A 13,409-nucleotide genomic window follows, 5' to 3' on the forward strand; every position below is an offset into this window, starting at 1 on the left:
TTTTAGAAGTGCTCTCTGAAGGGTAAAATCTCATAGGCTCAGCTGCATTTCCCTCAAGAGACGTTGGAAACAGAATGGAGTAACTGAAGATGAAACTATACAAAACCATTGCTAATCTCTGGCTATCATGCACCACCAGCTATAGGTCATTTCCACAAACACTTCGCACCAAGGATCCCCAACGTATTAAGGAGAACAGCACACAGAAGTACCGTGTGGTACTCCAGAAACCCAAACTCACAGGGAAGGGTGAAAAATCTGCATTCAAATACATCATCACTTTACTTTCATTAGTTTCCAATTTCCCTGAGCTTTAGGAAGGCATTCCACACAGTTCAGGAAAGTAAAGTGTGCCTGTTACAGCCCTCAAGAACTGATGTATTCTTCCTAATGAGAGAAACTTATTGATGGAGCATATATTCACTCTCCGCATCTCAGAGCCGTGGAAAACACACATGCTTTTCCCTCTGCTCTGATCCTGACACCTGTTTGTTTGGTCGTGAAATCCCTGCAACGTATAAAGCGTCCTGTAACAGACAAAAGAAGTTGCACAGTATTTAAAGTATTAACAGATCCCAGTCACTGGACGATGTTTCATTTTAGCAAACAGAGTAAATCCTAATGAAATGCAATCTTTGCTAAAAATCCCTTGCTATATGCTGCCTTGCTTCTAGCCAGCAACACCTACGCCACTCTGCTCTGCAATGCACCAAACTTTCAAAAAACTGACAACCTAACCCTTTAAATGAATAACCAGGATTTTCAGCTGGCCTGTCTGAAGTTCTGTATTACTGATTTTTTTCTGGAAAATACAGTGAAGCATCCCTCCGGAATATACACGTACTGTTGCTATAAAAATGAATGCAGTCATGTTAAGTGTTTTTGCCAAACTCCCTCATGAGTCAAAAATTTGCTAAATGGCCTATTTTCATTTAGTTTCGGAGACTGCTAGCTCTTTTTATTTTAAGCTGGCCATAGTATACAATGCAATATTGAGAACTTATTTAACTTTTTCAGGAAGTTTGGGTTTTTGTTCTCAAAGATCAAAAGTGGGGAATTTGCTGATGGAAACTAGGTATCAGAAATATCTGATAAAATACTGTAAGACCAATCTGAGCAATTCCAGTTTCCTCAAACCCTGGCATTACTCCAAGCTCAAGTGAGTAAGAAGGGCTGGATTTTCAGGTGGTGGGCAGAGGATTTCTGAGCTTTCTGAAAGAAAAAAAAAAAGAAAAGAACAAAAATCCCCAGGACACTCCCTTTGAAAGGGCCTCCCCTTTGCTGGTTGTAGAACTGAAAGCTACAGTAGTCACCAGTGATTCTTGAAGACTTTGGCAAGGAAGCCTGGAGGAGCAGGGAACAGAGACATTCCACTTGCTAACAGTCAGAACATCTGCTCTGTTGTGCAGAGGATAAGAAAGGAAGGAAAATGATGACATAGATGGCCTTTCCTTTGAACTTTCTTTCCTTACCTCTGCTTCTTCTAGAGCCAGCTGAACTTCTGACTTTTCCTGTTCAACTTGTTTCTTGACTTTTTCTATTTCATGGAGGTTCTTGTTTCCTTCACTAATCTGATTGGTCAGATCAGAAATCTCCTCTGAAACAGAAAGGATGGACAGATTTAGTGATCCAAGAGTCCAAAACATACTATGACTCACAGACTCATGCCTCAAATTACTACCATGAGGGTTTCTCTATACACAAGCACTCCTTTCTTTCAACAACGGCAGCTTTGTTTACCCAACCAAACTGAAAGTGCAGACTTTCCTGTAATTGTTTTTTTTTGAAAAGGTTGCAGCAGTTTAGCTTTTGTCTGTGGTTTGCAGGCCAAGTACACTGCTCTGCTTTAGGAGCTATCTAAGCTTCCTGCATTGCGCCTTTGTCACCTGTCTTGTTCCTCACCTGAGACCGGCACCCTCTGTGGGTGACAGTGATGGGCTTACTTTTCCATGCCCTCCCATGGATGGGATCGATGAAAAAGGTGCTGGTTATGGTTAGAAAGGCGCTTTTGATGATGTGAATCACTCTTCATTGGTGTAAAAAGTGTGGGTGGTACTGCCAGTGAAAAGCTACTGAAACTTTTCTTAAAAAGCCTTCCTATACTCTTAAAAATTCCTGTTTTAAATATAACTCTAGGCAACAAGTGTCAGATTGTACAGCTCTAATCAAATAGTAACAGCCAGAGCAATGAATCCCAAAGGATGGACACAGATCAAAAAACTGTTCAAAATCTACTAATTAGAGCAGATTGCATAGCACAAGCTATTGAGTATAAGAGAATGATCTAAAACTCTTTATTGAACAGTGATTTCCAATTTGTTAAGTGATCTATTAGTCTAGCCATAGTTAGCAACATGCACCGTGCTTGGTACAGTGAAGTTCTGTACAGGCTTGCTCGTTAGGCATGACTGAAAAGCCTCCAGTGACTTCTTTACTCCTGTAGAGATACTCTACACCAAGCAAGGCTAAGCTTTATTGGCAGGTGACCAAAGGGAAGCTTGCAGTCCTTTGGCTGAACCATTTTCTATGATTAAAACCTGCGTTGCCAACATCAGGCAGTGCCTCCAAACACATCTGAAATCTTGTCTCAGGGACAAGAGGCATGTCTTTCCCCACAGCTGTTACAGGGCACCTGCATCCCTACAGCTATCTGCTGGAGTGGCACTCTCATACCGACCACCGAACCTGAATGAAACCTACCTTGGAGGTTCTTGTTTTCCCTTTTCAGTGTCTCCAGATGGTCCAGTGTCTCCTCGTAAGCATTCTTCAACTTGAAAAGCTCAGTGCTGAGGCTACGGGCCTCCTTCTGGGAGGCCTCCAGCTCAGCCTGTGACTCTTCATACTTCTGCTTCCAGTCATTGATGATCTTGTCAAATCCACGCTGTTTCTTGTCCAGGGAGGCAGCTGCTGAGTTGGCCTTCTCTAGATCAATCATCATGTCTTCCAGCTCATTCTGCAGCCTATGCTTTGTCTTTTCCAGAGAAGAGCACTTGGCATTCGCTGCCTCAATTGCTTCCTCAGATTCTTGCAGGCGAGCAGCAAGCTTCTTCCTACCATGTGAGAAGAAGCAATACAGTGACTGAGAGCAACCACTACCATTTTATCCAGCAAGACTGACACCGAAGCATCATCTCAGTAATTTACTTTCCAAAGAGGGAATGGAAGAGAAAAAAAATCAAGTTGATAAGCTGCAGATAAGTATGTGTGGGGGGGTCTGTGAATATCTGAATTTGAACTTCTAATCTCTCAAGCAGAAGCCTGCTATTTGCTGTAGTTGCAACCAGTATGATCTGGCTGTAAATTTTGGTAACACCTGGACTGAACAGAAGTGGCATGTCCTGAATCCTCCAGCTAATAAAGAGACATGAGCCAGAATCACTAATTAGGAGGCTGATCACACATTGTGCTTTGGTACATAGTCTACTTAGATTGGGAAGATTGCAGTGTTGAGGTTCTGCAAAGAAGAAGGGATCCTGGAGAGAAAAAAAAAGGGTCCAAGAAAGAAGGTGAAGACATTAGCTGGAAGAATTATTCTAGAAGTGGAGAAGGATCCTGCAGATCAGAAAGATGCATGGAGACAAAGGCTGCAGGATACTCAGAGACTTTGGCTGGCAACACCCAAGAGCAGTAACTGTGAGCAGCTGCACAGCATGAACTAAAATGAGTTTCTGACCTACTTTCCGAATTCAGTAGAGACCTCCCTACTACGGAGGGAAGTTAAGACCTAGAGAATGTGCTGCTGGGCCAGGAGCAAAGCAAGTGAGTGTGTGAGATAATCAAGTAGGGCAAAAGCTTAATCTTGCTGGTGGTTAACTAAATCTCAGTATCCAGATCCATTACTGCATGGACAAAGACTCAGCAGAAATGTTGACCCATTGAAGCAATGAAAGGAACAGAAAAAGGACATTAATAAAGGATGTGAATGAGCCAGAGGGCCCTTTCCAACCGGATCACCCTATTTCCTTATTGCCAAAACAAGTTACAGGGAGCTCAGTGCCCCAGCCAGGGACAGGATGAAGCCTATATAGCCCACTTACTTGGCATCTTCCAGCTCCTCAGTTCTCTGAATGGCATCGGTCTCGTACTTCGTTCTCCACTGTGCCACTTCGGCGTTTCCCTTGGAAAGGGCCCGCTGCAGCTCTGCCTTGGCTTCTTGCTCCTCCTCATACTGCTCCCGCAAGAGATCGCAGTCATGTCTGGCTGCTTGCAGGGCGTGAGCCAGGGCATTCTTGGACTGCGATAGAAAAGTCACAGCAAAATCTGAATAAATAGCCCCTAGGAATTCAAATAGAGACCAAAGTCTGTTTCTTTTTGCCTCTGGCTGTGACATTCCTGACCAAGTGAGGGCAAGAAGTCTTTGAAATCTAAGAAAACCTCTCCTGGTGATGTGCTCAGCAACCTATCAAGACTGAAGTTACTCTAACATCTTTGAAGAAGCATCAAAACTTTTAAGATGCAAGATCTGGAATTTTGAGCATACCACTGAGTACATTTTATTTAGCACTTACGGACTTTGATCATTCTCCAGAATTCTTCTCCTTTTGTGACTTGTCTCAGTCCAAGACAGGAGTTTATAATCAGTATAATTACCAGGAAGCATTCTCACTCCCATATCTCATTTCAGCTTTTATCTAGGCTACAAATGAATGTGAACAGCTTTTCCCATTCCATCTCAGCCAATGGGACAGAGTGAAAGCATTACCTTGGTTTCCTCATCTAGCTGTCTCCTAAGTTCTTCAATCTGTTGTGTGAACGATGTTTTCCCCCGGGACAGCTGACTTATCAGTGACTCCTTCTCTTCCAGCTGTCTTACAACTTCACCTACCAAGGGATTTAACAAAAACAAACAAACAAACCAAATCAAACAAACAAAAAAAGGTAAGAAAGTGGCACACTCCTGCAGAACAAAAAGCAAAGTTCCAGTTACCCAATTCTGCTGAGCAAAGGAACCAATAGTAATTGTGGCTGACCTTGTGAGCTTTCCTCCAAACTTGTAACCATCACACACTCCACTAGGATAGTTTTCCTTAGTTTTTTCTTTTATTTGTACTGACCTTACCTCAGCTCATTAATTTTAGTTCAGCTCACAGATCAGCCGAGACAGTTGCAACCACACATAAAAGCAGGCATCAGTTTTTGTTCGTACTTTTCTTTGCTATTTTATAGTGCTTTTATACAGATAACTTTTCAAATGCTTCCAAAGCAACCTGAGAACCTAACAGTTGCCATTGTACAGAACAGAGGGATACATAAGAAAAGCTATTTAAAAGAATGGTATCACTGCAGGATGGAAACCACAGCCTCATAGGAGCAGATAGGACTAAATCAGGCAGGAAATGACAAATATGCATCTTCGAAAATATACATGAAGTTAGTCTAGCAGAGCAGTGAAATCTGATGAGGATTCAGAAATTAAATAATTATACTCTGGTTAAAAAAGTAGCAAGCACTTGGAGCATATGGAGTATTTTTGGACTGATGTGAATGCCTTCTAGGGTGCAATTCAAAAGGTGACACTTGGAAAGATTGTGTTCACACAGACAACAGCGCTATACTAACTCTAGCCTTCCCTCGAGCATTGCTAAATAGACATGTTGTATCATTCCTGAAACTGGGTGCTTGGCCAGCACATCTATTTCAGCTCATGAAATGGTAGTACAGCATGCTGGTAAGTATGGTTATAGGTTGCTTTTTTAAGCCAGTCCAAGGCAAAGCTCCCCCCCATCCAAAGTTACAAGAATATTTAAGACTGACAAGTTAAAACACATATAGCTACAGGTCCATTCAGCAATCCTAACCAAGCTACTTTCAAAGCAGATGCCATCATGTAATAAATCGTACTGACATTGATATCAAAAAGTATATACTTTTTTCCAGTAACTTATTGGGGCTAAACATTCACATACCATTCTCACTCTGAAGTTTTGTTTTTTGGGTAGTGAGATCGTTCACAAGGCGAGTCATTTCTTCCAGTTTAGTTTTTGTCTCGTTCAAATGATCTTCATAAGTCCGACAAAGTTTCTCTGCATTTGCCTAATAGGAATCAGAAGAAAACACATACCAAGCTGTACCTTTCCAAAACCTAGAGGAAAGGTCATCTTTTGTTTGCCTTTCAGGGAAATGACAGATAACAAAGACACAAACACCATTTTCATCACCATCAAATAAGGTATTATGAGGTAGAGGGTAAGACATGCTGTGACCTCCTCTTCTTAAGCTTTAGAGCAAGAACACTAATATCATGTTCTGTTGACATCCTGGTTAAAGAATTTGTGCTACTCTTCCATTTGCCACTGAAGCAAGACAACAGTGAAAAGCACCTTCCAGAAACTCTGAGTGAGTAGAATTTGAGTAAAGAATTTGGGATATAGATCAGATTTAAAAGCAATTGAGAAGAAATTATTCTCCTCCTCCCACCGCGTGTGCACACGGTGCTAAATGTCTTTCAAGATCAACTTCATGAAAGGTAGAGGCTGCAGGGGGATGCCGACACCTCCCATTCTTAGTGTGTTTTCTTATCAGTACCTCTAACAGCATTTCATAAAGCAGATCAAAATCTTGTCACTGTTTTGAAGATGGGACACTGCAGTGAAGAGAGGAAAACCTGCCTGCTGTCACCTAGGAGGACAGCAGTAAAGTAGAGAATAGAAGCCCTGTGAACAGCGTCCTAGGCCAGGGGTCTCCCCATTACACCACCCTGCCCCATTTGTTTTCCTGTAACTAGGTTCTGAACTGAAGTATCAGAGTGAAAAGACTCCACAAGAACGTCAAAAGCAATCATACGCTCATGAAATTCAGGCATAAACCTTCCTCTTCATTCCTAGATGGGGAAATTGCCTCCAATGAAAATTGCTTTGCTGAGTCTGGTTTAATTGCCATTTATCATAAATTAAGTTTGATGACAGCTTTCTAAAGCTCAGAATGATGAAATCTGTTTTCCTTCCTTTTACTGGAAGGATTTTTTGGCGTGCTCTGAAAGCTACCAAGACTATCTAGACAGGAAACAAAATCCACAATTCATCCACAGGAAATAAAAACACACACAATGGTCCTGCAAGCTTTTACTTGCCCTCCTTGCTAATGTGACTCCAAACTGTGAAACTACGGGTAGCATTAAGAGGATCTTGTTGGAGATGGGAGATGTTCAGCTTTGCACAGCATGCCTCTCTCATCACTAGGCTGGCAGAGCACAGTTTAAGTTATATAGTTATATGCTTTGAAATATGCAGATGTAATATGAAGATGCCTGGGTCTGGGGATATTTTAGACCAACCATCTCAGTTGCCATCTCATCTCCAGGTGATGAGGGTTATACCACATTCTGTGAAGGGGTGACACTGTACAGACAAGCCCCGCAGATTTTGAGGCACTGCCTTCTGAAACACTTCAGCCCTAGCAGGTGTCCTGGGAAACCTTCAGACCAGCTTGACTATGTGCAATCTTTGCAGAATAGGGAAGCCTTAGGGCCCTTACTTTTCCCTTGACCATCTGCTCCATGTTGGATGCCAGATCATCCACTTCCATCTTCAGCTCACTCTTCTCCTTCTCCAGTTTCTGCTTGACTCGTTGCAGGTTGTCCAGTTGCTCTCCCATCTCAGCCACGCTATCTGCATGCTTCTTTCTCAGGGTGGCAGCTGTAGCTTCATAGTGAAGTGTGGCCTCTTCAAGGTCCCGCCGCAGCTTCAGGAACTCTGCCTCACGTTTCTTGTTCATCTCCAGCTGCGCAGCAGTGGCTCCCCCAGCCTCTTCAAGTCGCTCACTTAATTCCTCCAGCTCTCGGGCCAAATCTGATCTCTGTTTTTCCACCTTGGCTCGAGCAGTTCTTTCTGCTTCCAGCTCCTCTTCTAGTTCTTCTATACGAGCCTACCAAAGAGACACAAGCACCTTCGTGTTACTCCCAAAATATTCCTACCTCAAGACCTTGAAGCACCTAACAAATAGTGAATCCACTGCCAGCCCACACCTTACGAGCAGAGACTGAGGCATAGCAGTTAAAGAACTTGCCTAATTATGCCAGTAAATCAGATTCTGAGTTGGAATAAGACTGATGAGTCACATCTTTCTCAGCAGATATTTTCTCCTACAAGTTGTAGTTCAAGATATTTAGGTCAAGAACATAAAAGAAATTACTTGTAGGAAGAGGGAGGAGTAGCAATTGTCATTGAAGGCCACTGTAAGAGTTCTCCTTGTTCCCATTTTAATAGTTATGTGAAAGGCGTAACCTCGCTCTAGGAATTTTAAGCTGAGGATTTCAAATACAGCATTATGTAGAACGGCACAAACAATGGATATATTGCACTGGGGGTAGTCTTTTTCTTTGAAAAAAGTTATTTTGACCAACCAATGCTCCACATTCAAATTATTAGGATGTTCTTTATTTCCACTTTAATTGTAGGTCAATTTTAACATAGAAACCACAAAAAAAAAGAAAAAAAAATAAGAGCTGATGTTTTATGTCAAACATTTTGTTTGGACTGTTCTGGTTATCTTTGGCCTTTTCATTTCAGTTGAAAATGTCGTGTGCATTCGAGTCCATCCCCTATATTTCAAATCCATACTGATCACTGCTAAACACCTCCCCTCTATTCCCCTTGCCCTCAGCTCTGTTGGTTTAGAACAACGTTATTTGCTTCAAAACAAGATGCCGAAGCCTTCCTGCCTCTCTTGAAACCACTAGCATTCTGCAGTCATAGGTGGGAAGAAACCACGTGCTATAGCACGAGCATCCCAAGGGAAACAGGAACCAGTCTGGGCAGCTACCTAGTTGTACTGCTTTGGGTCTCAAAGCTAACTGAATTGCAGCTACCTGTGAAAATCTGTGCAAAGCACTTCAGTGAGGCGCAGAGGGAGACTCCCTCTTCAGTGCAAAAATATGGGAGAGGCAGGCTGACCTGAAGCTCCTTGATCTTCTTTTGGAGCTGCATCACTATAGCTTGTTCATCTTCTATCTTGGAATTCATCTGGCTTATTTCAAATTCTTTCCTGCCAAAGAAAAGAAAAATCCACTTTGACAGTTTGCCCTGGAGCTCAAACAAAGTTAGGTTAATGCAATTTTTAAAGAGTTGTTCAATGAAACTCCTGTTAGGAGGAGGCGAAATCTACGGTGAAATTGAAAGAGCAAACCTCTTGTACTGTAATATGTATAAAAACACATTTCCTCTGAACCATGCTAAGGTAAGATCCTGGATGTATTTGTGTGATTACTTTAACATTACTTGTGCAAGACATAAAGAATGAATTATTTTCAGAATCAGTGGAAAAAATACTTTTAAAATACTTATAAGAGTGAGGTCTTTCAACCACATAGTCATAGCTTGCTAGGATGATTTTAGGGACTTCAGCTTTCTCCTCTAAGCAACGAAAAACATAAATGCATATTTTTAATGTTAATTTTAATGTTAATAAATATAACTTTCCCTCCCTCCTTGACTACACACACTTTCCTTTAAGATGGAATTTCCTTTTAGCCACATCAGAGCAAATGACACACCTGAAATGACAGCGGTAACAGTGCTGCTATATTTTGTACAACTGAAAGAGTCTCTTACTTCTTTAGCTTCTCTTCCATCTGCAGCTTATCATTCTCCAAGTCCATGACACTCTCCTGGGTCAGCTTCAAATCCCCTTCCAGTTTACGTTTTGCCCTTTCCAGATCCATCCTCACTTTCTTCTCTTGTTCAAGTGAGCCCTCAAGCTTTAGGAATGAAGTAATTTCTTAAATATATTGAGCCCAGATGATTTACAATTGCCAGAAACATACTAGGACAAGCTTTGTGCTGAGCTCTTGCTAGTGCTGTAGCAGAAGCGTGTAAGTACAAGAGACCAATTTAACATTTTTTGTTTTCTTGCAGCCAAAGGGCTGTACAAAGAATATATGGGCTAAAGAAACACAACACATGGGCTACTCCACACTTTATGGTTGTGCAAGTATTACAGTTCTCTTGGTAGCAGAGCTGTATTTGACTACACGCCAGTTACAGTGAAAATGCAACTGAGTAGTGGATTTTCCCTCACTACTGCACTCCTTTCAAAGGCTTAACTGTTTTTACATAATTGCTGTAATTATACTTTTTTTTTCCAGGCAGTGTTACGTGAAATGCATTTATACATGCTTGACCATTTACAAATGGATAGAAATACATTTCAAAGCTTTGTGACATTTCAGACTCATGGAAACTATAAATGGTGTACAAACAAGCTTGGAGAAAAATTAAGGCAGAGCCAGCTTACATCATCCACCTGTTGTTCCAGTTTCACTTTAGTTTTGCTCAGTGTGTTGACCTTATCCTCCTCTGCTTGTAGGTCATCCAGAACTTGCTGGTGAGCTTCCTGCAAGGACTTCTTCTCCTTAGTAAGTTTGCTGATGTTCTCATCAAGAGTTGCCATTTCTTCTGTCAGATTTTTGACCTGTGTGAGAGAGGAAGCAATGACAGATGTATTTGTAAGACTTTGGAGTGACAGGTTATCATGAAGTTTAAAGGACTGTCTATATGGAAGTGTATGTAGGAAAAGGATTGAAAGAAAGGGGATTTTTTTTCTTCCCTCATTTTTTTGCATTTTGAGTGAAACTGCCATCAAGGGAGCTAGCAAGTGCCAATTCTTGTGGATGTTTTTCTTTAAATTGCACTAAATTCTTTTCAATGTCACTTTAATTGTCGTGGACTCTAGCCTCTGATGCTCTCTGGGAGAAGTAGGAGTTAAGCTTTACATTTACAGATATCACACAGAGTAGAAAGTACACATGATTTTAACACAAATTTTCTTACTTAGAAAAGCCAAAGCTAGACTTGATTGCTTAGCTGAATTGCAGCACAACTCACTTCTAAAAAAGAGAAACTCAAGCTCAAGCTTGAAACTTTTTCCTTCATAAAGTCAAAGGACTCTGTATATACGCTGGCCCTGCAGCATGGGCTGAATGAAGCAATTAGAAGACTGCTAGCTCTTGTCATTGGGGTAATCCATCCGCAATCTCTTTTGAAAACACATGGTGAAGTTCTAAAAGTACCTTATTTTCAGTAGCGTGCTTCTCTTTCTCTACTTTTGCAAGTGTTATTTCAAGATCATCAATATCTTTCTTGAGTTCAGAGCACTCATCTTCCAATTTTCTCTTCTTAGAGGTCAGCTCAGAATTCATCTCTTCCTCGTCCTCAACCCGCTCTGTCAGTTCTTTGACTTTGGCCTCCAGCTGAATCTTAGATTTAATCAACAAATCACATCGTTCCTCTGCATCTGCCAGAGTGTCTTGCTCCTAGTGTGGCACAAGCAAGAGGACAGCCGTGACTGCCTGACCTTTTTCTTACTCACTTGTCGCCTATCCTGTAAGTGGTCACAGAGCCTGATCCAACATTTCATAGCAGCATAAGGAACAACTCCTACTCTTGATTTCAAAAGGCAAGAGCAATTAATAATCAATGGAGCAGGATGAGTGGTGAGCATGTCAAGTCACAGATGCCCCTGTAAGAATATTTCTGCATTTAATTACCCTGGACAGTGACCAGGACAAAGCCCTTGTAAGATTTGTGTCATTAGCCCCTCTGGTTATTTCCTAGGGCAAGAGAATTTTCATTTGCTGTAAATTTTTGGCAATACTCTGACTAGACCTACAGCTTATTTGCATTGAGTTTGCACTAATTCCCAGGTTTGTAAGCCTCTGAATTAGAAAGAACATTGAACGATTATGCAAACAAAAGTAGCTTTGCCTACTCACAGCTTGGAGCTGGAGAAGCAAATCATTCTTCTCCTGAACCAAAGAGACTTGCTTTTCTTCAAGTTCCTTTCTCCTGGCTTCAGATTTTTCCAGAGCCTCCTTCAGTTTCAAGAACTCTTCCTTCATATTGGCCATCTCCTTTTCAGTTTCCGCAGACTTCAGAAGAGGTTTGATCTTAAAGAAAAGCTTCATCCAGGGCCAATTCTTTACAGCCATAAAAGCACGGATGTTCCACTGAATTACAAGAAGGGCATCCCTGGTTTAAGAAGAAAATAAACAAAGTATCCCCTAAAGCTTAGCCTGAATCGAGAAAGTGAGTGTTGTTTTTTTTTTCCTCTCATCCTCAACCACCTTTACTGCTCTGTTCACAGTAATATTAGGAACTTGTAATACGTTATAAAATATGCAAGGAAGCTACTCCATATCGCTTGATTTTTAGGGATAGGAAGAATTTCCAAATCTGATTTTTATGAGAGTGGTGAGCAACTAATATACAGTTGCTATTATTTTTATTCTGTGTCCATGTTAAACCTTTAATTCAGGATTAGTGAGAGTCTTAAGTGCTGTAATAATGGCTCTATTCAATATATAATTAAATAATGACCATTACCCACTAAGACTTAAGGGGGTACCATCATACCTGCGCTCCACTATCTTCTGAAACTCAATTCGCATCAGTCTGCCACGTGCTCTTGCTTGGATCATTGTTAGGATCTTTGCAAGTCTCTCATCCCTCATTTCTTCTAGATGACCCAAGAGACCAGCCTTGAAGAACACCTAATAGGTGCACAGATATTATTCAATCATAAAGAGTTATTTTATTTGACAGTACATCAGCAGTTACACAGACTTTATTACAAATGCCCAGAAGAGCAGTATTTTTACTGGCACATTTGTAAAGCAGAAAACAGATGGCCAAGTACTACTTGCGTCAGGGACTGCATTGTACAGTTCTCCAACTGTTTTAAAATTGGGTCTCATCTTCTCAGTTTTGAACAGGCCAGACTATCCTCTTGCCACATTACACAAAATCTTTCAGCTGTGGCAGGGTTCAAGGCAGGTCAACTGAACCCCAGCTCCCAACTCTCAGATCTCTGTGAATAAGATCATGTCATAACTGCACATGGCCTCATTTCAAAAGCTGAAGTTGATCTTGTGGTCCACGTACGTTTGGGCCTATCTGTCCTACATAAGCTGTTGTTTTACTGGGGGACACGGAGCATCAGCTGCCTCTGTGCTTGCCTGTAGCACTGCTGTAATAGAAGCTTTGTGGGAGCTTAAGCTTGAAAAATACAATTCATCTAGCACAGCTTAAAAATTAGCATCCATTTGCTGCTATATTGTTGGCTCCTTATATTATTAGCTGTCTATTACCACCACTAGAAATTGCATAATATCCTATTCTGCACATTTCATCCATCTCCTTTCTCTTCACATAGTCATTGATGGACTTTTCTGGTTACCTTGGTGTGTCCAAAACGATACTGGTTATGGTCAATATCTAAAGATAACAGCAATTTTTCAGCAGCTTTTCTGCTATCCACAAACTTATCTTCTGGGATTGCACCTGGATTCAGAATGCGGTACCTGTTAATAACAGATTAACAATTAATAAAATTGGTCTAGATTCTGCTTTTTTAAAAACTAAAACATCACCTAGAGTAATTTCCTACATCATATTTGCACAGACACAAGCAAGAGC

At 41.2% G+C, this 13,409-nt stretch overlaps 1 protein-coding gene across 1 annotated transcript in view; it reads right to left on the reverse strand.

Moving 5' to 3' along the window:
• The window catches only part of MYH15 (myosin heavy chain 15), a 47,598-nt gene that overhangs the window by 11,671 nt on the left and 22,518 nt on the right, over positions 1-13,409 (reverse strand). Inside the window, exons 21-33 of the mRNA XM_062596757.1 lie at positions 13,171-13,294; positions 12,348-12,484; positions 11,708-11,963; positions 11,006-11,248; positions 10,231-10,407; positions 9,549-9,694; positions 8,892-8,982; positions 7,474-7,863; positions 5,907-6,033; positions 4,703-4,821; positions 4,038-4,234; positions 2,701-3,050; positions 1,473-1,597 (exon numbers count right to left, since the gene is read on the reverse strand). Of these exons, the coding sequence (XP_062452741.1) occupies positions 1,473-1,597; positions 2,701-3,050; positions 4,038-4,234; positions 4,703-4,821; positions 5,907-6,033; positions 7,474-7,863; positions 8,892-8,982; positions 9,549-9,694; positions 10,231-10,407; positions 11,006-11,248; positions 11,708-11,963; positions 12,348-12,484; positions 13,171-13,294 (2,482 nt within the window). The remainder of the gene's footprint in view (positions 1-1,472; positions 1,598-2,700; positions 3,051-4,037; positions 4,235-4,702; positions 4,822-5,906; positions 6,034-7,473; positions 7,864-8,891; positions 8,983-9,548; positions 9,695-10,230; positions 10,408-11,005; positions 11,249-11,707; positions 11,964-12,347; positions 12,485-13,170; positions 13,295-13,409) is intronic.

The sequence above is a fragment of the Rhea pennata genome, chromosome 1 (assembly GCF_028389875.1).
Source record: "Rhea pennata isolate bPtePen1 chromosome 1, bPtePen1.pri, whole genome shotgun sequence".
Lineage (NCBI taxonomy): Eukaryota > Metazoa > Chordata > Aves > Rheiformes > Rheidae > Rhea > Rhea pennata.